General features: G+C 39.5%; 1 protein-coding gene across 2 annotated transcripts in view; it reads right to left on the bottom strand.

The window, feature by feature from the left end:
• LOC132840648 (E3 ubiquitin-protein ligase RNF43) overlaps window positions 1–27,227 on the bottom strand; it is a 95,072-nt gene that overhangs the window by 29,074 nt on the left and 38,771 nt on the right. For both annotated transcript variants that reach the window (XM_060862466.1, XM_060862465.1), the window contains exon 2: window positions 7,610–7,729. In XM_060862466.1, coding sequence (XP_060718449.1) covers window positions 7,610–7,729 — 120 coding nt within the window. The remainder of the gene's footprint in view (window positions 1–7,609; window positions 7,730–27,227) is intronic.

A 27,227-nucleotide genomic window follows, 5' to 3' on the forward strand; every position in this document is an offset into this window, starting at 1 on the left:
CAAACACATACTCCACACATACTTGAACACACACACACACACACACACACACACACACATACTCCACACATACTCAAACACACACAGACAAACACACACATGCACACACACAAACTCGGACACACAGACACAAACACATACTCCACACATACTTGAACACAGACACACACACACACACACACACATATGCACACACACATACACACACATACTCGGACACACACATACATGCACACTTTCCTTCTGTGGACCTTGCACTAACATTATTATTAATGTTGATTTTTATATAAAAACTGTTTGTTTAAAAAAATCCATGTGAAGACATATTATTTATTTGTTTGTTTATTTATTACATATTTTTGAAATCATTTACATTTATTTTATCCTCTCATTTTTCATCTGTCCTGAAAAACATTATTTGAATTCTCATTATTCTAACGTGACGTGTTAGATCCGAGTCGTAAGACTGTATTTGTGTTATGTGATTATAACCGAAACTCCTCCCACATCTGGTCTGCATTTCACCCCCATAGCATGTCATCTTACATGAAATGAAATATAACAGGAAGTGTAATGAATATAAATGAGACGGATTACAAACTTGATCGTCTGTTTTTTTTCCAAAATGTCTGTTCTAACGACCAGATGTAATTAGATTAAGGCTCACATTTGTCCAAACTGCCAATGGCACAAAAAGACAAATGAAAGATCTGTACATTTTGCGGTTTCTTGGGTTGAACGAATGTGCTGGCTAAAGGCAAAAGCAGCCAGGAATGAACGTTTAGCATGTGGACATCAGGACACTGCAGACGTGAAATACTTCAAGAATTAGGGAGCATGGGTGCAGCTGTTAATCTGTCAGTAAACGGGTTGGTTTATTTTCTCTGCATGAGTAATAGAGCATATAACCAGCCTTCAATGATCCTAATATAACAAAACAAACCCAACCCGAGCTTGGCTAATTCTTCATACTAATTAATATACTAATTCATTCTTGGCTGCTTTTGCCTTTAGCCAGCGCATTCGTTCAACCCAAGAAACCGCAAAATGTACAGATCTTTCATTTGTCTTTTTGTGCCATTGTGCAATTGGCAGCAAAATCTCACTATTTCTCACTCTTCATTATTTAATGTAGCTAACTTTCTAAAGTGATGTTTCCATTTACAATAATTCATTACGAGTTTCAGATCTGTTAATTGTAAACAAACTCGACACCAAAGACTCGTCCTTCTTTTAGCTAATTTTAACTCCAGACTCCGGACCTTTAAATATAGTTCAGCCAGGAAGGAAGCTATTAAAGAAAAAGTATTTCAGATATTTGGCCTCGCTGTGACCTTGACACTGTTTAGATCAACTTCCAAATCTAACCAGTTCATCTGCATAATAATACACGTATTAAATAGTATTATAATATATTAAACGTATTAAAATAGTATATAACGGCTCAAACGTGTAGACACTCATTCTTAAAATATAGCCTTAATGAGGATCTCGGACGGACAAACAGATATGAAAACATATTTTGCATTTAGAAGCAACCAAAGATTTATTAGTAGGCTGTAAAACAATTTGTCACAGTTTGAAATCATGAATAAAAAACGGTGAGAAAAAACTAGGTCTTATTAGTGTGGAGGTCTTTTTGAGATGAGTACACACAGCTCTTCACACACACTTTTCCTTATTATCATTTGTAAGGACCTTCCTGTGACATGACTTTAAAGCAGCTAGACACTAATGTCAGTGTTGTCCTCATGGGGACCAACCAAATGTCCCCACAATATGAATGATATCCTTTCCATTACCTCCTCTAATAACTACACACACTCAAACGCACACACACACACACACACACACATACACACACACAAATACATACACAAACAAACAAACACATAAAATACTCACACACATACACACATATACACACACAAAATACTCACAAAAACACATATGCACACACACACAAATACTCACACACATATACACAAATACTCACACACACATGCACACACACACAAATACTCACAAACACACATACACACGCACACACATTATCCTGAGGACATTCTTTCTATCTTTCTTTCTTTCTTACGTAGAAAAGAAACCTGCTGTATTTATTTAAACTTTATTAATTAAAACTGTCACATATTCTTATCATCGTGGCCATGTGAGTGAGCTTTCCCTGTCTGTGTGAGTTGCAGATGATACACATGGGAATATACTCTACTGCAGTATATATATGTATGTGTGTGTGTGTGTCTGTTGGAGTGAGTGATGACAACATAAGACTTATCAAACCAAGCCACACTGGCCTTGGACTTCAAACACAGCAGATGTGCCACAGGAATCCATGACAACTGTGTTTGGTGTTGCCTGGAAACCGCCCGAAACACACTCTTTTATACAAACTCCTGAACGTACACACAGACATGTTACAACCATACTGTTAATGCTTGGGTCTCTTACATAAAAATATATACACCCACATACCACAGAAAATCACACAAAGACTACACAGGCACAAACAAACAGCACAAGAACATATTAGCTTTTTATTTTATTTTGATTTTATTTTGATTTTTAAAAAGCTGACCACTTTCTTTCCTCTGTCATAAAGAAATCTATCTCTCTTTCTCAGATGAAGTGCTATGCAGGAGCCTTTGGACAAAGACCGCCGTTCTTGTGGCTTTTATCGAGTGGCCTACGCTGTGGTGTTTAAAAAAATAGCGTATTATAAATTATTTTAAGACCTATGGGAGATTAGAGACAGAAACAGAGAAGGTGTTTACTAGCACATGCATGTGTTTCATTAAATACTGAATGACTTCAACACACTCTGGAAAAAATCTGAATTAATAACCAAGCAATGCCTTACTTTAACCCTTTATACCAGCACACTGGTGTTCTGTTCCACCAGCAGAATAGAAACTGACTTATCAGACAATTACATTAATAATAATGTCAAGGTGCTCAAAAGGTTAATATGTGTGTGTATGTGTGAGTGTGTCTATGTATGTGTGTGTGTGAATGTATGTGTATTTATGTGTGTGTGTGTGTGTGAGAGAGAAAATAAGTGTGTATGTATGTGTGTGTATTTGTGTGTGTGTTTATGTGTATGTACTGTATGTATGTGTGTGTGTGTGTATGTATGTGTGTGTTTGTGTGTATGTATGTATGTGTGTCTGTGTGTATGTATGTGTGTGTATTTGTATGCATGTGTGTATGTGTGTGTATTTATGTGTGTGTGTATGTTTGTGTGTGTGTGTGAATGTATGTGTCTGTGTGTATGTATGTGTGTGAATGTATGTGTCTGTGTGTATGTATATGTGTGTATTTGTATGCATGTGTGTGTATGTGTGTGTATTTGTGTGTGTGTGTGTGTATGTGTGTGTGTGTGTGTGTGTGTGAGCGGCAGAGTTTTAGTGGTTGAAGATGACACCTTCAGATATTAAATGTACATGAACAAACACTTGGGGCATATCAGAGAGCAGAAACAGGTTTGATCTCAACATTTACTTTGAAGATAGAAACATTTGTGTAAAAACACCACTTTTTTCTATGAATGTATTGCCTCTAGCAGACTAGGTACAAACAGAAATACTTATAAAAAACTAAAGATCCTTAAGGCCCTGAGTGTCTACTTTCATATGAGTTTCATATTAACCACCACTATGGAGTGGGACATGACATTCAATACTGAACATGGACCTCCTTCCTCTGGCTTTAAGATGAACCATTAAGATTTTTAACAGCGCTCATCGATAAAAAAGTAACAAACAGAGAGCCTCTGCAGGGAGGAGGAGGAGGATGAGGAAGAGGGTAAATAAAAATAAAAGACAACATAAATTAGGCTGAAATTTGTCTATGGCTGATCAAAATCCCTAACACTGTATTGGGCAAATTACATATAGAAGCTTCTTAAAGGGACAGTTTGTCGTTTTTATTTTTATAGGTCGGACCTATAATTATTATATCAGTGGTGGCAAAACTGATCTGAGCTCAGCTTTCAACATTTTATTGTAATTACATTTCTCTTCACATGCAGCAGAGGGCTGATGAAGTGCTCCGGGTTCACACCTGGTACTAAAAGCCGTCTTGAATGAGCCGTAGCTATACACACCTGGCATTATGAAAGTGTCTCATGCAATGACGTGTGTTCGTACACATTTTATTTCCACCGGTGTCATACATTAATTACGGCAGCCTTCTGCTGAATGCGTGATTTAAGGCAGAAACGTCCTTCCCAAAACGTATAAACTATCAGATGAAACGACAAAGAAAGCGACGAAAAGCAACTACTTTCATTTCTTCTGTTTAATCCACTAGACCGAGACGAACACTGTCAGTTCAGTGATTTATGTAGAGTTATTATCAGTAAGGGGGGCACGGTGGCTTAGTGGTTAGCACGTTCGCCTCACACCTCCAGGGTCGGGGTTCGATTCCCACCTCCGCCTTGTGTGTGTGGAGTTTGCATGTTCTCTCCATGCCTCGGGGGTTTCCTCCGGGTATTCCGGTTTCCTCCCCTGGTCCAAAGACATGCATAGTAGGTTAATTGGCATCTCTGGAAAATTGTCCGTAGTGTGTGATTGCGTGAGTGAATGAGTGTGTGTGTGTGTGTGTGTGTGTGCCCTGCGATGGGTTGTCACTCCATTCAGGGTGTATCCTGCCTTGATGCCCGATGACGCCTGAGATGACGCCGGGCTCCCCGTGACCCAAGGTAGTTCGCATAAGCGGTAGAAGATGAATGAATGAATGAATGAATATTATCAGTAAGGCTGAGATTCTGAGAGTAAAGCTCAGAATCTCAGTCTCCTAGTTGACACAGTTTTCAGGCTGTGAGAATTTTTTATCGTCCCCCAGTCTCTCCCCTTAGCATCATGCTTTAGTATTCCAATATCTACCCATGACATGATTTATTCACAGAGCGTGTTCAGACTTTGAACAGAGTCTGTGTAGTTCCAACTACTTAGTGTGTGTTTTACACCCTACAGTGGTGCAGTGGTGGCTCAAGCAGTTAAGGCTATAGGTTGTTAATCGGGGTTCAAGCCCCAGCACTGCCAAGCTGCCACTGTTGGGACCTTGAGCAATGACCTTAACCTTCAGGGGTATCATGGCTGACCCTGCGGTCTGACCCCAGCCTCCAAAGTTGGGATATAAGAAAGACAGAATTTCACTGTACTGTAATGTAGATGTGAAAAAATAAATGCTTCTCGATTCTATTCTTATATATATATATATACTGTATATATCTGAGTTGGCACTTCAAGGCATTTAAATCAGAGAACATAGTTGAAAGACAGTTGAAAGAATGCAAAGGGAGTGGTGAAAAGTCCTTCTGCGTGAGGAACGAGCAACAAAAGCAGGATATAGCGAGGAAAAGCCATACTTGTGTATTTGCATTATGACGCAGTAAGGGTGGTGTTCAAAGATGGGTTGATGTTCGGTCTTCCTAAATCCAGACATGTCGTACGTCCCTTTCGTGCGTATGACTACTGGTCTCCTGGCAAACGTGGATTGGTCGACATGTGGAGGTGTGTCTGGTTGCGGTTTTGTACACAGAAATGTTGTGAAAAGTCTTCTAGTATACATTTTTATCCAGGGATTCAACATAACATGAAATAAAAATATAAGAACCCGAATTCTTTAATCTGATTGCAAAGGTTGCATTTAAAAATTGCTGATGTGCAGAGAGAAAAGTTAAGAGCTCTGCATAGGAGCCTGGCGTGTAATGCATTCGGACATATAATTATTTATAAATAAATATTGACATATTGCATTATGATAGCAACACTTTTCTCTGTGGAGGAAAATCGGAAGAAAATCCCTAAAGGTGGATCCACTGCTGAAAAGCTTCATCTGTACATCATTTACAGCTGCATACATACACATACAAATTAATAACGTCAAAAAACACAACTGGTCTCTTGTACACGCAAATACACAAGCAATGTTTGCATTGTTCACACATAGTAGATACTACGAATCGTAGCGCATCCAACAATAGCCCCAAACAAAACGTCTACAAACTCTATATCAAACCACAGCTCTAAATCCTTACAAACACAAACTTTAAACACTCCCTTTCTCATTCACACACATACACACACACACACACACACACACACAAGCATATTTTAGGCTTGCCTTTCGTTCCTTATTTCCATCTCAAAAGTAAACAGGATTAGAAATGGCTCAATGAAGCGTTGCTGTATTTTTTAAAAGAGACAAAAGCATCAAATCAAGGGCCTGCAAGTCCAGACATGGCTCTAAACTCCAAACACACTCATCCTTCCTTGCTTTTTATAAAGAAATGAATAAAAAAAAAACAGTTTTGCTGTGTTAAGCTTTGGCCCAGAGTGAGGCACGAAAAGGCGAAAGAAAACAATTTCATCGCTCTCGGTTCAAGGCTAGTTTTAATAATTACAATGCCGCAGGACGTATAAACATCTTACGTGTTCGTTAAGAGAGACATATCTCTGAAAACTGAACCCAAGGGGATGTTTGGATTACATGAGCAACGATGAGCTCCTTTCCGTAAATATTTGGAGCTCCTCTCATTCCGAGGAGGACAGCTCCGCTGGATCAGACTACTCCGAGCTGTTTTCTGGGAGAAATGGAGTAAAGAGTTCAGAAGATGATTTCATCCCATCACTGTATTTCTGAAAAATGTAGCTTTTAAATAGGACTAGGTGTAACAGAAAAGAAAAGCTGCTTATATCTGCTACGGTGTGGAGAAGAGTTCGTCTTTGGCACAAAAAATGTCCCAGTTTAGTTTCCGGTTCTTCTGTGGCTTCTGTTCACGCTTCCCTTTTTTTTTTTCTTCAGGTGATTGCGTTATGATGTTTTGACAAAATACTCAAGTCACTCAGTGATGATACACTAAAGATAACTGACAGTGTGATGAATAACAAATGTACAGAGCAACCGATATTGTTTTATTGATTCCTTTTAGCAGAGAAGTGAATCAAGTGAACAAGTGATGTAAATATATATAAGTAATCTGTACATTTATACTTAATGTGTAAACTAATAAATGTATTTTTCGTTGATAAAATATTAAATAATGTATAAAATATAACAATATAAAACAATTTAGATAGTAATTCAAATAAAATGATTAAAATAATGAAATTTATTACATTTTATTAATTAATTAGGGATTTTTTTTTTAAGAAAGTGTAACTGACCAACTGATCGCTAGCAATTTGTGTGGTAAAATATAAAAAGAGTATAAAATAAAAATATGTATAAATAATTGATATATAAATAAATAGTGATTTAGTAAAGAAGGCAATACTTGGAAACAGTACTTCTGCTCAGAATAACATAATTTGGTCTCTCTCCTCAAAATCAGCTCACACACACAGACACACACACAGACACACACACAGACACACACACAGACACACAGACACACACACACACGTTGCTGTTCTCTGTGGGTGCCTTGATCAGTCCATGCCAAGCTCAATACCACCATGTGTTTTATCAGTGAGCAAACACAAATGTTCCCTGTGTTTCCACTGCTGGAGGCGTGTGTGTGTGTGTGTGTGTGTGCGTGTTTGTGTGAGGGTGAGTGGGTGTGTTTGCATTCCATGAGTGGTCTTACTTTCTCCAGAAGTGGCAGGCACTGGGGCACTTTGCTCTCTGGACTCTCCAGCTTAACAATGCTGATGAAGCTTTCTTGTCGCTCATCCTCACTGGTGTTACACAGAGACAGCGGGTGAGACTGCAGACAGACAGACAGACAGACAGACAGACAGACAGACAGACAGAGAAAGAGAAATTAAATTATGTACCAAAAAAATTCAAAATACAAAAAAGGAACGGTGTAGACTGCCAACACATCAGTAAAAACTAAATGTGTGTGTACAGTATGTGAAAGGCAAAGAATGTGACATATGGCTCTTCCTGTACATGTGGGTGCACATTTGATTAATAGCCACCTTCTCAGAGCAGATAAAAAGCTGCAGGAGAAATCAGTCTCCTCTGAATAACCATAAAATATCAGGTGTTATACTGTATCTGACACACGGAAGCATCTAACCTCAAAATCTCCACAGCTACAGATCCAGTGAAGAAGGCTTCTTATTCTTGAGTGGACTGAACATCCAGAGCTGTCAAATCCAGTTAAAAACATGTAACTGAAAAGCTAGTAAACTGAAGGACTTTCCTAATGAATGAGGCATGAATTCCTGCCCAAGTTTGAATCAGGACCTCCGTAACCTTCTTAAGAACACAGAACATGGCCACTGGTCACATCAGGTGGAAAACATAAACCTGAGATTAGATCGTTCTTAGTGTTTCATGCTAGAGATAGATTCAAGATCTGAGATTTGTAAATCCGAGATAGATCGTGTCTGTTATTTCATGCTAATTTGAGATCAGACTGTGTCTGGTTTTCATGCTAATCTGAGAATCTAATTGTCTGATACTAAACTGAGCTAGATTTGTTTCTGCTATTTCATGCTCATCTGAGTCTCTTGAGTCTTGTACATCAACCTAAACGGTTTAGAGACATGATTAAACGGCAGTTACCACAAAATGCTATTACACATCACATAAAACTCCACCAAAAAGCTATATTTCATAACCCTGGCACGAATCACCTTAAGGATCACCATGAAATCCAAGATTTTCCACCCAAAATAAATCTCCTCTAAATCTTTCCCTGACTCAATGAAGAAGTTTTAACCTAGCTCCCCTCAGCTTGTGGTAGGCCAAAGGATGGGGAGGAGAGCATGGGGAGTTCCCCTGACCTCAGCAGAAATCCCTAAAACCAAACTGCCCAAGCATGACATCAGCAGTGGTTGAAACTTGTCAGAAAGTATGACCTTATTTAGAACGCCCAGCTGGTGTGTCAATGGAAGACAGAGGTTATAAAAGAGTTGAATAAAAGTTGATGGAAGGAAGGATGCCTTGAACCATATTAAAGACCTTAGAAGGAAAAGTGAGTGTTGAGAACTGTCACAGATTTATAGTAGGGCCAACAAACTTAAATGTCAATCAAAATGTATTCAGAAACGCGGGCAGAAAATTTTAGATTAGCTAGCACGTGTGAATTTGGGAATTCACACGTGAATTCACATGCATGGTAGGTTGATTGGCATCTCTGGAAAATTGTCCCTAGTGTGTGAGTGCGTGAGTGAATGAGAGTGTGTGTGCCCTGCGATGGGTTGGCACTCCGTCCAGGGTGTATCCTGCCTTGATGCCCGATGACGCCTGAGATAGGCACAGGCTCCCCGTGACCCGAGGTAGTTCGGATAAGCGGTAGAAGATAAATGAATGAATGAATGAATGAATCAAGAAACAGGACAAAACCAATCCTGTCCAGTATATTACCACCACCACCATCATCATCATCATCATCATTATCATCAAGCATTTAATATCTGGGTAGTACTAAACAAGATTATGGAGAAATTCAGAGGTGTTAGAGCAGCATCTGATTTCAATACGTTTCATTACTTAGAGCTGGACCATTTCTCATCAACTGCCAATCTTTTGCATACACCCATGTGACCTTAAAATGACTATGATCTAACATGTTCCCCTACCTAGATTGGACTTGGAACTATTCATTCATTCATTCATTCATTCATTCATTCATTCATTCATCCATCCATCCACCCATCCATTTGCTGTAGCAATTATCCTACACAGGGTCATGGGGATCATAGAGATTACCCCATGTGCGGACACCATGGATTGGGGGAAAACAGGGCACAACTGCACCCGCAGCCTACAACACATGTCTTTGGACTGGCAGAAGACACCCCTGAAGCAGGGGAAAACATACAAATTTCAGACACAGAGGGCAGAGACAGGAATCAGAAAAAAGTGCTAACCACTAAGCCACCATGCCCAAAGATTCGATATAACTGCTTTTTCTCATGAGTACCAGACGTAATAGATAGAAGAACTATAAAAGAATTTTTCAAAGCTTTCCCCAAAGTCAATGACCTTGAACTTTCAAGTGAAGACTGTGAGTCCATGAATGCTTTACAATACCAATCATTCTCTTTATTGCACAAGATGCCACAGTCAAACAGACTCAAACACAACCTTATGATATCTGAGAGTTTTTAAGACTACAGGAAGACAGCAGGCAAAAAGAGTATCCTCTTTCGAGACAGTGTTCTGATCCTGTGAGTCTGTATGGTTTCATAAATCCAAAAAGCAGAAGGGTCGGGGAACCAAAAATTGCATTCTCAATTTTAACAATTGAGACTAGTGTGACTAGAACTTAGGACTTGGGGGAAAAAGTGATATTTGTCAGGCTTCTCCCAAAAGCAGAGGCCTTAATCATCCAAATGGAGACTTGGTTATGAGTTCATTTTTAACCTTGCTATTATCTTTATTGCGTAACATCAAGTGGACTTAAAAACAGCCTCATGATCTCAGAGTTTTCACAAGCAGGGGGCCTGAGAACTGAAAATCCCAGTAATTTCAACAGGGAACCCAAATCGAACCGCAAGATGTGCATACAGCCACCACCCAGAATGCTGACAGCCTGAATGTTGACAGTGGTCAGTTCTGGCTGGCTGTCTCTGCTGGAGAGTGGACGAGATGTCCCTATCCTGCGCCTTTGTACTCGCGACTAAAAGCATTCCGCCGCCGCCGTAGTTGGCCAACTAAAAATAGAACAAAAAAAAAGTCTTGACAGCCTCAAAAACAAACAGCGGTACAGAGAGCAGGGAAAAATAAATAGTGGCTGTGGTGAGAAGTCAATAATTTTTTTCCCTCCCAGTTTTGCCCTACGGGTCTCCTTTTGTCCTGTGCCAGCAGTGGGGCCAGTTCATGTGCTGCCAATTCAGCTACGATGCCAGAGTCATAGCTTTGTCGTCCTTGATCTGTCAATTTCTCCATCCCCTGGGCCTTAGATTATCCTCCACCCTTCAATTTACTTCCATTCAAAGCTCACACATGGAAAAGGCTTCTCCAAAGACTGGTTCTGTGGTTACAAATGTTGTGACAAATTGCCCACTTCCACCCTTCACAACTAATATGACCAAATTCAGCAGGCACACAGATGCAGATATCGCTGTTTAGAGTCTTTTAGTCAATCAAATAACTATTTGCAGAAAGTGTATATGTTTTTTTTTTTTAAATGAGGAGGGGGTTCAGGAAGTGATTGACAGGAAAGTGGGGTCAGGGAGGCCCTTTATCCCCATTTCAAAGGCTTCACCCCCTTAGGGCCAGAGACTCAGCCAAATCTAGTATGTGTCAGGAAAGAATTCCGTTCCCCAAATCCTGCGCCCAGACCTCTCTGTCTCTCCCTCTGCTCTTTCAAACAGTACCAAAATTCTTGGCCAGCAGCCAGCGTGTTGTTCCGACCCAGTTTCCTGTGACAACTGTCTCTCTCTCTCTCTCTCTCTCTCTCTCTCTCTCTGTATATCTGTGAGACTCTGCTCAGCGCATCTAAACCAAACAGCACTGTTAGGCACTAAAGGATCCTGCCAAACTTCTCTTTCACACACAAACACTCACGTCCTGGCCTTGTTTTCTTTGTAAAACAGATGCTAACCATTGCATACGGACATTTCAGAAGACAGGCAACTGGGAGATGGTGGCTTTGAATCTTGACAATAAAGCATGAGATTAGATTTGGTCCTGCTCTCTGGAAGGGAAGCATGGCATTACTCTCCTGTAAGCTGACACTGTCTAATTGTCGGCATCTGTAAACTCTGCTGAAGGGTTTCCTCTGTGCGCATTCGACTGCTCAGTGATGGCAATTTCAAAATCTCAGATGCCCTAAAATCAGCAGGCATCCTTAAGAGCAGCAGCATGGTAGTTTTTGTTGCATGTGGTTCTGCATTTGTCAAATCGAAGTAAGTAAGTAAGTAGGTAACGTGACATACGGCTAAGTGCGGTGACCCTTACTCAGAATTCGTTCTCTGTATTTAACCCATCCAAAATGCACACACACAGCATTGAACACACACACACCGTGAACACACACCCGGAGCAGTGGGCAGCCATTTATGCTGCAGCGCCCGGGGAGCAGTTGGGGGGGATTTGGTGCCTTGCTCAAGGGCACCTCAGTGGTGGTATTGCAGGCCAGAGACTCGAACCCACAACCTTAGGGTTAGGAGTCAAACTCTCTAACCATTAGGCCACGAAATCAATCCCCAAATCAATCAATTCCGAATCAAATATGAACAAAAACACATGAATTTAGCTGCATGTCTTCGTGTAAATAGTCAGAGGATTTGGAACTAAATTTGTTTTGTTTGATTATATCGTTCCAGAGTGAAAGTGCCTTTTTAAAAAATAGAAAAAGGTACAGACTGCAGTCTTGAAGCAAACATTATGCCAAATCTAAGCAAATAACGGTTTAAATCGGGACAGACCACTTATTTACAGACGTCCTTGAGCATCTCAGATAAACAGCCTTAGCACAATATTTCTTAGATAATGAAATACAGTTCTTGCATTTTCTGGAAATTTTCAAAAACTTATTTTAAAATAAAAAAATAAATAAATAAAGTAACCACAGGAGACACTCAACATAGTATTTAAAAAAAAAAAAAAAAAATCATTTACAGAGCACAGAATTCCTCCTTGTTAGCAGTTGGCTTAGCTGCCATTTTCTTGATAGCAATCAAGCTATTATCTCGTGTTTACCAAGTTATCAGCAATGACAAAATGAGACATGCTAAGTGTTTTTTCTATCTCGACAGTCAAAGAACACAAAGAAGCCCCACTCAGATTCACTCAGAAAAACATGCATTCCTTCTGAATGTGCACGTTTATTAAAGTCTTAACTGCAGACAATGCTGTAAAATGCTGTCAAACTAGCTAGCAACCAATAATTAGCTTCCTCAGTCATTACTGCTGCTGGCACAAACCTTTTTTTGGGCACTCCTAAAGTCTGGGGATTCAAACTTTTAAACCTGCTCCCAGGTAGAGCCTTAAAACTCGGCCAAGGCGTGTTTTGAAGAAACTGAGAAAGTGTGTGTGTGTTAAGAGAGCAATGAAAGACAGTACAGCACTGATGCTGTCAAAACAGCAGTGGAGTCACATTTCATCTCCATCCTTTAGTATCCCAGCCGCCGAGATGGAGAAGTGAGGAGGAAAAAAAAAAAACGGCGAGAAAATCTGCCGAGAAATTGATACTATAATGACTTCGGAGCAATTACTGTACGCACTGAGAAAAAGAGAGAGAGAGATAGGGAGAGAGGGAGAGAGAGATGGAGAGAGACGTCGGAATGTCTGTGAAAGCAGGGAGAAGAATTCAGAGGTATTGTGGAAGCTTCTGAGAAGGGAAGCAGAGGGATGGGGTGGGGTGATGTGGCGTATAAGGTATGTTTTTAATCAGGGCAGATGCAAAGGAAGCCTCTTTAATCTCAAACACTGAGAAACATACAACTGATCCTGGGTCAGTCCAAAGCATCTGTATGAGCTTAATGTAAATACTGTGAATATGTTATTAGTTGGACTACTGATGAGAAGGTCGTGAGTTCAAACCCCAGGTCCACAAAGCTGCCACTGCTGGGCCCCTGAGCAAGGCCCTTAACCCTTAATTGCTCAGCTGTATCAATGAAATACAAATCGGCCAAATGTCGGAAATGTAAGTGGTAACTTCTGGTCTCATTCACGAACATCTCATTCATAAATGTTTATGTTTATATCTCTTTATTACCTATTTATGATTTATTTATTGAAAGTTATGCAAATTAGATTTTTTTTTTTAGCCAAGTAACACCAATGACACCAACAATCAGGACATTTTTAAGAGCTGTGAGCTGAATGAAATATCAGGCAGTTTGACTTACTCTGGACTCGCATGGTTAACTCTTCTTGCTTTAATCTTTTCCACATAAACGTAAAAAAAGTTTATTTACAATGAGAAACACCGCTGACGCTAAGACTTTTTTCGAGATTGACTTTGACATAAGAGGTTTTTCAGTAAGACTTTCTTACAGTCTCTCTCTGTGTAACAGAACTGACACAAGCAGAAGATACACCAGTCACGTGTATTTTATGTCATTTCTATTTTTATTTTTCAATTAATTAATTTGATGAATGTGATTAAATGCTGTACCTTGTGTATAGAAAAAATGATTACAATCCTGTATTTAAAAAAAAATGTTTTAGGTGACTATGTGATACTGATTTGTTTACATGATTCACTTTTGTTTTAACACCTAAACCACTTTAAAGGGAAAATATTAGAGACAAAAAAGAAAAAAGCAGTAAATGTAATAATAATAACAATAATAATAATAATAATAATAATAATTATTGTTGCTATTATTATTGTTATTATTATTACTTTAATAATAATAACAACAATAATAATAATTATTGTTGTTATTATTATTGCTATTATTATTGTTACTATTATTATTATTTTTATTGCTATTATTATTGTTACTATTATTATTATTATTATTATTATTAAAATTATTATTATTATTATTATTATTATTATTATTATTATTATTATCATTACTAAAGTAATACTTTGATACAACTGAAGCATTTATCTGTACATTTATCTGGCAATACTGTACAGGTACCTTCACCCGTCTACCTGCTACACACACGCCACCCAGCAGAGGGTGTAATGATGGGCATACATACACCCACATCAGAGAGACAGACTACAGACACGATTTACTGCATCAGCGATCTGCCAGAATCTCTGTGTGAAAGTGAAACAGCATACACACACACACACACACACACACACACACACACACACACACACATTGTGCTAGTGATCTCCATTTCAAAAATGAGGATAAGAATAAACAGAGGCTTCCTCTGTGTTAATTTTCTTTGTGTTGCATGTCTCAGTTTCAGCTTCTCCGTCTCTCACTAAGTGTATTACTTTTAAAGCATATAGCAGACAATGTCATTTATTTCTTTATTATTACTCATGTATTAATTCGCCTTACTGACAGTCTGTGTTGCTGATGTGTTAGCATAGAATTCTCAAATCAGTATGGCTAGCAAGCTGGCGCTCACCTATGTTGTTACCATAACAACCATTGCTAGTGTGTAAACAAAACAAATCAGATCTGGTCACTTCATGTCATTTTTTTTCTGTTATGTGAATGACTGAAGCCCATGGACCCATCATTCATCACCTCCACATGAGTTTTCATTGCTTTTGTTTATGTGTTTGTGTTTGGGGGAAACTCCCGGTGTCTTCTAAGCTTTGTGTAATGATCAGGCTGAAGCGAAGCAGGGGTCTCAGTGCTGTAACTCTCCTCACTGCCATTTTCCAGTCTTTATTTGCGCCTCATTGCCTTGCCTTTCACTACTCGTAAGATCCGTCGACAAAAAGAGGTGACTGGAGCTTTGCCACTTGAGATTGCAAAGGAGCAGTTGATCTGTCTTTCTCTCGCCACCCAGACACACACACACACACACACACACTAGCAGCCCCTACACCCCCGTCATGGCGCCACACTGACCCGTCCCCACATTGCGATGCACCCGCTACCCACACAACGTGCGTTTTTCATTTCTTCAATGGAAGAGACACCCGGTCGACCAGCACATACACACACACACAGGCCTATTCCAATTCAGGCTCATGTCAACATTCCATCAGGGGCCAGGGTAATGAGTTTTGCATAGTGTCAAGCCTCTGGGGGAACTTCATTGATGAAAACTATGTTGTTTCAGCTGTAAATGGGGTTATTTGAGAACACCCTCCAATGAGCGAACATTTAGTGCTAATGCTAATGTTTGGAAAGTGGGCACTTGTGGAAACGATCAGCTTTCACTTTAGGGAGATCGTGCTATCGCCTTGAGTTCACAATTCCAAACGGATATCGCCAAAAATCTACGCTGACAGCTGTGGGCTGGTATGACTACGCTCAGGTCTGGATGTAACTCCAGCAGAAAGGAATGAATTTCCACAGATCTGTATATTCCTGATACTTATTTTTGTGACGTAAGCCATAATGCAGCTTAAGGAGGTCACTTGTGATGAGGATCCGAGCAGCGGGAAACAGATCAAAACGACAGAATCATATCAACATTTTTTTGTTTCTGAATAAAGGAACGCTCTACCCTGTATTTCCCTCACTTCCTGTTGTTATTTCTCTACATCCTGTTGCTAAAACTAATCAAGAGAGCGATGGAGTCATCGTAGATGTGGACACACACATGTAAACACACACTTTTAAAAAGGCCACATCAAGGAAGGACGTTTTATTGTTGTTTCTTTTCCCAGCGTAAACAGGACCGCTTTATACAAACGGCTGCCATGGTAACACACGCCACATAATCCCTAAGCACCAATCCATTATAGGGACAGCTAAACAAGCAGCCAATTAAATCCTAAACTTCTCACAAGCGGAGTTATAAAAACAAATCTGACGTCGAAGCGCATTTTTCCCTGAGGGAATTATCTTTCTAAACTTCTTAATTTTTGGATTGTAAATATACACACAAGGACAAACAATAAAATACATCCAGTCTCATTGGATTACCAGCGGAGGCCGCAGTGCTTAAAAAAATGTTCCTTCCATAGGATCGGAGACGTCAATGAAAGGCCGCGGCATCAGGCACCAATAAACAAACAGTGAGTCTAGTAAAAGCTCCATGTGGCACAAGATACTTTGTAAGAGGATTATGGAGGTTGTGGAGTTCTCTGGTGCTTCCATTTAAGGGTGTGTTCCTATAGCGGTATGACGGTATACCACAAATAGTTACGCTGTTATACTTTACCAGTATAGATCATGACATAAGAAAAATATATAACCTTATTACTCCATTTAGCCATTTAACCTCAAGTTTAACTTCTGATTGAGAAGAAATTTGATCTTCCAAAGAAGACTCCTTCAGCACAAAGACATCAAAGACGTACAAAAAGATGAAGGTTTTATTACTTTTTTACTCTTTATGCTGAGTTGATGCTCAAAGTAAAACTGTAGATGCGGTACTGCTCTAAAGTATGTACTGTAGTTCCTGCTAAACGCGTAATTGCTACTTTCTTGCTTTTCCAACAATAATCTTGTCATGGACATGAAACTGAGCTTCCTCCAGTCCCTTGACCTTCTTAGTTTCTTACTTTTTCCTACTTCCTAAATTAACATCAACCATCAACATCAGAAAGCTCTCATTTAACCCTCTCGTTCACCTTCAGTGGGTTTTACTCTGATCGGTGTTGGAATGGATTCAGAGATTATCCGAGGAATGCTGCCACCACGTCATCTAAAGGCATCATGCATACTGACACACTCATTCACACCTAGGGATAATTTGTGTTAGCCCATCCAGCAGGATGAAACCAAAGAGCCCTGAAGAAACCCAGATGGAGACGAGGATCGGAAGCCGACTAGGCTAAAAAAACTAGGCGCATTTAGAAACTGCTACTTAAGTATTGTTCTTAAATTAGGGATCAGTTCAGTATCTCAGATTAAATGAACAAATCCATTCATTCATTCATTTTCTACCGCTTTTATCCGAACTTCTCGGGTCACGGGGAGCCATCTCAGGCGGCATCGGGCATCAAGGCAGGATACACCCTGGACAGAGTGCCAACCCATCGCAGGGCACACACACACTCTCACAATCACACACTACGGACAATTTTCCAGAGATGCCAATCAACCTACCATGCATGTCTTTGGACCGGGGGAGGAAACCGGAATACCCGGAGGAAACCCCCGAGGCACGGGGAGAACATGCAAACTCCACACACACAAGGCGGAGGCGGGAATCGAACCCCCAACCCTGGAGGTGTGAGGCGAACGTGCTAACCACTAAGCCACCGTGCCCCCCTGAACAAATCCATGAAAGAAGAATTTCAGTATAGATAAGAACTGGATTGTAAACCTTATTCTAACAGTTGTGCAAGTGGGGATTGATGCATATGGGGACTGTAACACTGTTGGTCATAAGGGAAGGGGAGGGAGAGAGAGAGAAAGAGAGAGAGAGAGAGAGAGAGAGAGAGAGAGAGAGAGAGATTGTAAAATTGTAAAAGTGATAGAAGAGAGGAGGGGAGGATGTAGTGGAAGAGTAGCAGTTGCAAGGGCCATGGCACACAGCCAGAGAGAGAGAGAGAGAGAGAGAGAGAGAGAGAGAGAGAGAGAGAGAGAGAGAGAGAGAGAGAGAAAAAGATCCTCCCGGAATGCCATGGAAAAACGAGAGGCTGGAATGTCGACTCCTCTCAGCAGTATAAACATCGCCAGCCTGCAGAATGCCGCCGCTCGGCTTTGAAGTTAATGATCCGCCTCTATATCTCTCTCGTTCCCTTTCTCTCTCTCTTTTCCTCTTGATCTATCTCTACGAGGATTCCTTGTTTCTTAATCTGTTCTTTTTTGCCGCATTGATCTTCAGAAATGATAACAAGAGAAAACAGTCCATTCTGTATTAGTGTCACATAAGCTTCAGAAAGATTGCATAAGAAAGATTGCAAAAGAGTATTTGAGTCACACAACCCCCCCATACACACACACACACACACACACACACACACACACACACACACACACACACACAGTGACAAAATGAATATGCAATTGCACTTGTTTCTCAGAGACTAGACAAATGCAATCTCTCTCTCTCTCTCTCTCTCTCTCTCTCTCTTTCTATCTTTTCTATCTGATATGAGACATCCCTCTGTACACTTCCACTTCAACAATGTCAACACACAACATCACAAGCTTCTGTAACATAGTAAACACAGTAGAGTAACAGAGCTACTGTTCAGCTAATTTTCACACCTTGTCTATACCGTTCGTGTCTATACTTTGTGCTCAGGATATGCAGAAACTTTTACCTTTTTTTAAATTCCATGGACAGATTTAACCTAATATTTATTGTCTAGCTATCAGCTAATTCATGCTAATTTTCTAACGTAACCGTTTTCAAATTTGTCAAAAAGAAAATGTGTTGCACTCGATTCCATAACCAGCTGCACGAGATCGAAACATTCATTTCTTTGACTTTGTCTGGATATGGATGAGTTGTTAACAGCGAGTCTCTTCTGTGTAAACCGTTTCGTTCAGTTTGACAGTACAATCGATTATTGATTATTTACCTTCAGTACTGTTACTATTACGAAGGTAAGCTGTAAAAAACCTTAACAAGAGCTAGCTGGCAGCCAAGCGTCACATAAGTGCGGTGTGTTACACGGGCGGACAAATCGCTAAGCTGGATGTCTGGAACAAGCCGATATTAAATATGCAAGATATCAATTTTTATATTCCTAGCTGGCATTTGCAGAAGTAATCTTTCCATGTATTTTCCATACATGTGTAGTATGTAGTGTAGGTTTTTGTACCTCTCAAGGACAAAAGAGATGCTCTAGTAATCTTTCCAGCATTTCCATGTGTAAAATATACTGTAGCACGTTTATTAAATTGAATACATTTAACTGCCATACTACTTTAGAATGTAATGATGTTAGCTTCCCTGTTTAAACACGCCTTTTAGCACTTCGTATCTGCTGACTGTGTATTTGCCCTCTTTCCACCCCAGTCAATACGTTCGAGTGTCCACATCTGTCCACACAAAGCTCTCAGATGCCACTGGGAAGTGCCTCAACCAGGACCTGTCTGACAGACTGCTTAATTGTTCTTAAGATTAAAGGATTGAGCTTAGCTCCACCTGCTAAACTGAGACTAAAACACTCGTTACATGCAATCACCAAAGCCATTTAAATCCTAGTCTACGTGAACCTCTATATGGCCCTAGACAGGTAATACACAACCGTATGGACTACAGACTATACAAAATAACTCACGTGCACATGCTCTGTTTAGGTAATAGTCCTACATGGACACAGATGAGGACAGCTGCAGGAATCCTGGACACACACCAATTACAAGAGGGCTGCTATTTTCACGGCCTGGTGCCACCTCGGTTGAATCAGAGGCTTAGGCGCCAGCCAGGAAGGAGGGGTTGGGGGTTGGGGGTTTTAGCAAAAAGAAAAAGAGAATGCTCTCAATCTCTGTTTGTCTTGCTGGCTTCTTTGGCCTCGTTTTCTAAACCCCATCAGAGCAAACGGGAAAGCCATCGTCCTGGAAAAAAACCCTAAAAACCCTGCGTGCAAGTGCGCACCACTCGTTTCCCCCATTGCTCCTCTTTAAAGTATATTTTTGACATAATTACAGAAGAGCACAAAACGTCTTGAGTCATCCTCAAGGCCTACACTACACACTACACACTACACACACACACACACACACAGACATATACACAACCTCCCTGCTTCTACCACAAGGGCTGCCTTTCTGCGCCACTTTTCTCTCAAATCTCTTGCTTTTTTCACCCCCCTCCTGTTTTCTCCTTGGGCGTTTGGGCCGCAAGCAACAGAAGAAGCAACAAACAGGTCTACTCTTCAGCATTCCGGCTCGCTTTATATATATAATTGTGGCGTGCTTTATATATAAACAGACGCTGAATCCCAGCCTAAATCCTCCAGGGACAGACTGGTTTATCTTGTGGACAATGCCAGAACGTGGAACCCCCCCAAAATGGCCTGGCGTTCCCGCTGATAAAAGACTCCGTATAAACCTCGGCGCTCCGTCGCTGGGCTGAGACATGTGTTTTTCCGGAGATGAGATTCCTGGCCCAGTAGCAGAAGCAGATACAGGCCTCGTGTTTTGAGCGCCGTTTTATTGGCTCATTGCTCCCGGAACGGATTGGAAATCATTCTCCTCCTTCATGACATATGGAGAAGAGAGAGAAACAGACAGAAAGTAAGAGAGGAAGTGAAAAAAAGAGAGTCCAATGAGAGTTTCATGGGGCTCCTTAACATATTTCCTGCAGGAATATTTATTTCAATCTCCTCTCTTTCAAAGGGTTCCAGTACGTACACCGTCAAGCTGTGGTTTAAGCATCAGAGCTGCCTGAGTGCCAACAATCTACAGAATCAGCACGCATCTCATCACAACAGAAATAGTTAGGAAGCCAATACTGGATTTTAAATGGCCTCCAGCGTGTGCTGTTGGGAATTTGTTCCAGATTATTTGATTCAATGATCGCAAGCCATCGGAAGGTCAAAAGGTCTCCATTTTTGTGCAGATTGCTTGCGCAGATACGTGAGCTTGTTTGGACATCAGCAGTTCCTGGAATTCTCTCAAACAGCTTGACTGCAGTGACATCTGGCTTCAATGCCATTCCTTGTTGGAACAGTGGAAAAGAAATGACTGATCGCTACATCCAACACCACAAAAATACATCTAAGAGCCAATTATCTGTCACAATAGGGTTCATCGTTTTACAAACAGACTTATACTAAGAACATTAGATGGAAAAGGGATGGGGTGATGGGACCCTGGTGCTCTGTGCACCAGTAAAACCTTAGCTTTTGCATTTAACCTTATCTTTTGCATTTAAAAAAAAAAACCAACAACAAAAAAACACACACACACACACACAACCTTTGACACTTTTTCATTGTAACTTTGAACAAATGTTTTAAACTCACTGTATCTTAAGTACAGTATATAACCTAGTGAGCCAGCATTAATGTATTCAATGCTAGAGAGTTAAGCACTTATGTACGTCGCTCTGGATAAGGGCGTCTGCCAAGTGCTGTAAATGTAAATGTAAATGTAAATGTAAAACTGATCTGTCAGGAAAAATCTGTAGAAATTTCTTCTTTTCAGGATTATACAGTACACAAGCTGTCTGTATTTGTTCTCAGGGCAACCACGTACGAATAGACCACAACACAGCAGGGGCAGTACTTCTAACACTTGGTGCCCATGGAAACATCAGTTGGGCAACCACATTGAGCTGCTGGTAGGAGTTTGAGAAATTCAGTATATTATCACAGCTCCTGTTTCAGACCCTTGATATTGTTTCTTCTTCTATTCTGTGGTTAAAAGTGGATCAAAGCACCAGTGTTAGGCAGAGCAGGGCTGTAAGTAGTATCTCTCACAGCAATAAGAAAAACCTACACAACCAAAGTATTTATAATCAACTGTCTTCCATCCGTGTCATAAACAGGGGCCTCCTAGAATTATTGGCACACTTCATTTCATGGAGCGAAAATGAATAGAAAAAGATCAAAAGATGCTGAAATGATGCTTAATTATCATTTACATGCCTACATGCACATGGCTATAAACAAATCTGTCATTAAAATAAAGGTGAAATTTTCAAGCACACCCTTTTTCTCCAGAAGTATTTTTATTACATCCATTTTTTACCTCCTCTATCTTTTGAACCAGAACTGAGATTCGGTATACAGTAGAATTAAAACAAAGCACAGTTGTAATGTCTTATGCTTATTCTTATTTTTATACAATGCTTTAGTTTTTTTTCTACTGTAAACTGGAACTAAACTAAACTAAACTGCTGCATTCTTTTATCTTTTTAGACCCAAATAAAGACAATACACACACATGTTATCCAGATGTCTCAGACAGAAAATAAACACTGCCTTATTAATTACAGTCATTATTCCAGCAGATATGGTCCAGCTGTTCATGAATACAGGTAATGGCTGGGTCACAGGTTCGGAAGACGTCCTGGCTAATCGGTCACAGATTTTCAGACAGTGCTGAGTGAAACATAGAGGATGACAGAAAGAAAGACATACAGAAGGAAGAAGAAGTATTAGCCTGGGGCAATGTGCAAGGGCAGTCTGTCAAAATGGTGGTTGACCCTTGACCCTGTCTCAGGGTGGATCTTTCTGGAATCAGACAAGTGAAAAGTGAGGAGTTTCTTCATCTCCAGGCGACAGTTACAACCACACTATCACCTAATGCACCGAGCCCTCGGGTCGCGAGCGGGGAGCCGGGATGGCTGAGAGTCTGTATATATGCTAGATATCTCAATGGCAGAACAACTGATTGATTTGCTTTAACTCAATTCTGAACCTCAAAGGTTCTGGTTCAAAAGACAGAGGAGGAAAATGGATGGAATAAAAATACCTCTCGAGGACAAAAGAGATGCTCTAGCAAAAATTCACCTTCATTTGTAATGATAGATTTTTTGTAGGCATGCCAGAACAGAACCTCTCCCCAATTCATACACACCTGCATGCTGGAGTGACAGAAAGATGAAGAGAGTGAGGGGGAATTAGGAGGAGAAAAAAAAAAGAGGGAGAGAGAGATATGGCATCATGGCTAACCATGGTTAATACCCACAGGAATGAAAGTGTTAGAGAGGGTTTTGGAGAAAATGCTGCAGCCTTTTGTTTCTCGTTCCTCTTATTTTTTTCTCTCTCACACCAATACTGCCATGTGGGTGGGCTGCAAAATCCCATTCAGCTTTATTGCACACATGCATGCTCTCTCTCTCTCTCTCTCTCTCTCTCTCTCTCTCTCTCAAGAAAGCCACAGCTGTGGCTGAAATTTACTTTTGACTTTGTCAGAGTTGTTGTGTTTGTACTGAAAAGCCAGCTATGAATGTAATTATAAGTTGTTTTCGATTCATATGACCTTTTTTTTTTTGGTGGTGTATTTGGTCAGATGTGAAAAAAAAACCCAACAAAAACAAACAAAGAAAAATAGAAGCAAGTAACACTGGTAATATAGAACAAGAAAAATCAGAAAGATCGCTGTTAAGAGCAGGAACAGGAAGCTTCAACTTAGAAAGGAAAGGAAAGGAAAGCTTCCTATTGGCACAGTTGTTGAGTGGATACTCGGTTACTGCTCTAGTAAAGGTAAATGACTGGAAAACTCATGGAAAATTAAACAAATTGAACAAACTGAATTCAATAAAACAAGGCGCTTATACTGATAATAGCTGCAATTGACATGTAGTGAAAGTAAAAAACAAACAAAAAAAAACCCCCAGGTGTTTATATATATATATATGTGTATATTAAATATATATATATATATATATATATTAAAAAATAAATATTGTGCAATATTATATATGTATATGTACTTTTTAAATATAAGTGCATTTTTATATGTGTAAATTCATACAATTACAATTATTGTAGTCCAAGTAATCCATCACATCACACTTAGACACAGACAATAAAAGTAAACAAATTCAACCAACATTATCTCCCACAGTCAAACGGGAAAAGAACGGCCACACAAAAAAAAGTAAAATAAAAGTTCAAAAATCCCGGAATCCATAATGCAAGGCTCAACTAATTAACTAAACCGAAAAAAGTCTAAAGAAGGGAGGATTGGAAGAGAAGAAAAGATATTTACTCTTCAGCGTACGGGAAGCCCATCATAATAATGAGTGATAGAGACTTCTGTGTCTTATTTACTCTTTGCTTCTGTTTCATGTGAGCAAGAGAGATATTTAACAGATTACTATTAATGCACATGAGTCACGGTGCTTAAATACATGCCTTGTCAGGTCCGTGTGAACGTCTCAAATAGGCTCAGGTCAAAAAATAGATACTCAAGAAGTGACTGAGGCTGTAAACGAATTAACTGTATATTCATCATGGACTTTAGAAATATACTACATTTAACGTAAAAATATCAGTTTATAGATTTATAATATCAGATTATAGGACGTTTTTAATCAGTATAAACAAACAAATTATTTTATTGCCGCAAGTCTGATATAAAATGAGTCACTTTCAGTGTGAGATGTTTTTCCCTCTGTTGAGATAACCTTACACTGAATTTTAGTGGATGAAAAGAAATATTAGATGCTTTTGAATAAGCACGTGGGGTAGAAATGGATTTGTTAGCAGCATTTACTTTAAAGTTTTTTTAAAGTAAATAAAAAAAGTACATTTTGTTTCTTTGGAACATTTCTATGAACATATTGCCACAAATAGGCTAGGTAAAAACAGACATACTTATAAAAAGCTAGAAATTCTTCAGGGTTACAAAGCCCTGAGTGTGTATTTTCATAGGAGCCGCTAACCACCATTGCGGAGTGTAACCTAACAAAGAAATTCAATGCTGAACACAACATGGACACAACAAAACTCCCATTTTTTTTAACATCGGGTTCAAAGCGTTCATTCAGAAAGCTATACAGGATGCTATACTTTGCATGCCTTTAAGTTCCGTACATCAAACCGAAAGAGAAAAGTCAGTGGCGATGATAGTGCTGTGAATTTGCACACTGGTGTTAGCAACTATGCTAACATGAGCTAGAAGTGAATCGCTAACACGAACGAAACTGACAGAATTTCGGAGAGACTCTGTTTCATAAATGTTCATGTTCTTCACTTCTGACACTAAACACATAAACCAGCTAAACCGATCAGACGTCTGACAGAATTTTTAAGTGTAATTCTTTAATATTCTTCATGATTTACTCCAAGTGCTCACTTTAAGAATATATAATATTTCTTTAAATCCAGTACACTGTTGTGATATATGTATATAATACTGTAATAGTGTAAAGTGTGAGAGGTTACACAGTTAGTGTGATACTGTACACCACAAGCCTGACCGGGATAAAGCAGTTACTGTAGGCTGAATAGATGAGTGAACTATTATGACTTGAATATATTAAATCTAAAAAAAAGATGCTTTGAAAGATGGATGTCTGTTGAGGATAACAATAATGTTCAATGGTTAAATTTAACCTCACTACAGGATATCTATCTATCTATCTATCTATCTATCTATCTATCTATCTATCTATCTATCTATCTATCTATCTATCTATCTAATCTTTTACTTCTTCTACGCATCACATTTTACTCTATACCGAGAGGCCCAAACGTCTGAGGCCACAAACAATCTGGGAAATAAACAAATGATTAAAACATATATATATTAAATGTTCAATATATTACATGTATATTTAATAATGAATATAATATTAAGTAAGTCAATGTCTGTTATGGATTTGATCTAAAACCGTAATCATTTGTTTATTTCCCAGATTGTTTGTGGCCATGCAGTACATGAAGCTCGAATGCACGCTGTCGTTATATAAAAAGAAAAAGAAGAAAACCCAGATACTGAGAAACTCTAAAATTCACGTAAATTGTAATGAAACTGTAATGAAAATTGTTGGATTAAATAAAAAATAATTTTTTCACTAGTGTTCTCAGACCCCAATGTAGATACAGTATTATCAATTATTCAATTCAAGAGCACCAATCTGGCAACCACCAACTTCTAGGAAGTGCCCAGAGAGCAAGGCTGGGGTCAGCGGTTCTGTGAGAAGAGAAGAGATTTATTGGTGAGGTCAGTTAAGGGTTAAGTGCCTCGCTAGGGTTAAACCCACATTTCCCCATAGGAGCCGACCTTACAACCTTTGTTTTAGCTACAAAGCCGGTGCTATTACCGCTACGCCATAATTCATCCACACCGCTGCAGGTAAACAGCTCGAACAGTAAACACTGCAGAGGAAATAACAGATTTGTTATCGGTTAATCACTAACGAATTGCTGCAGGAACTGTTCTTGATTAGAGATCAAGTGAAGTTCTGCCACCTCTGTATTTACATTTACATGGACAGTTTGGCAGGCGCTCTTTTTGAGACACATTGGAAGCAGTGAATTGTATCTGGTGATTCTAAAACCTGCATAACGATGCTAAGAAAAACAGTCCTGAAAGGTGAGTTCTGATAAGTAAAGAAATAAAGAAAGTTTGTAAATGTTTCTTTCAAGTGGACAAGTGAACAGGTTTTTATGCACCAAATGAAGTTTTTATCAGCGACTTCTCTGTTCGCACACACACACACACACACATAAACACACACACACACATACACACACACAAACACACACACACACACACACACACACGCACACACACACGCACACACACATACACACACACACACACACACACACATACACACACACACGCACACACACACACACACATACACACACACACACAAACACACACAAACACACGCACACACACATACACAAACACACACACACACACAAACACACGCACACACACATACACACACACACGCACACACACATACACACACACACACACACACATATACACACACACACACCTAATATGCTCCATCAACAATGTTTTTTTTTCTTTCTTTTGGTTTCCATGACTTCCAGATGCATGGCAAAGAGGATGACTGACTGGTGTATGTGCATATTTACTTGGTTGATTTTTACTACTTTGACAGTTTAAAAGCCAAGAATGCCAACAAATGTCCTGAAGACAACAGCAGTAAAATAAAAAATAAAACAACAGAAACATATTTTTGGCACACGTATTATGTATCACCATGATCTATAAAGTCTATTATCAAAGGCCTAAGGTGAAAAGAGGAAGCAAAAAAAGTTGATGCTCTCTTTCCAGTACAAGAATTACAAGAATTACACCTCATAAAAACATGAAGGGGTTTGTTGCGTTGGTGCTTGCATGAGTGTA

This window comes from Tachysurus vachellii, chromosome 26 (assembly GCF_030014155.1).
Source record: "Tachysurus vachellii isolate PV-2020 chromosome 26, HZAU_Pvac_v1, whole genome shotgun sequence".
NCBI lineage: Eukaryota > Metazoa > Chordata > Actinopteri > Siluriformes > Bagridae > Tachysurus > Tachysurus vachellii.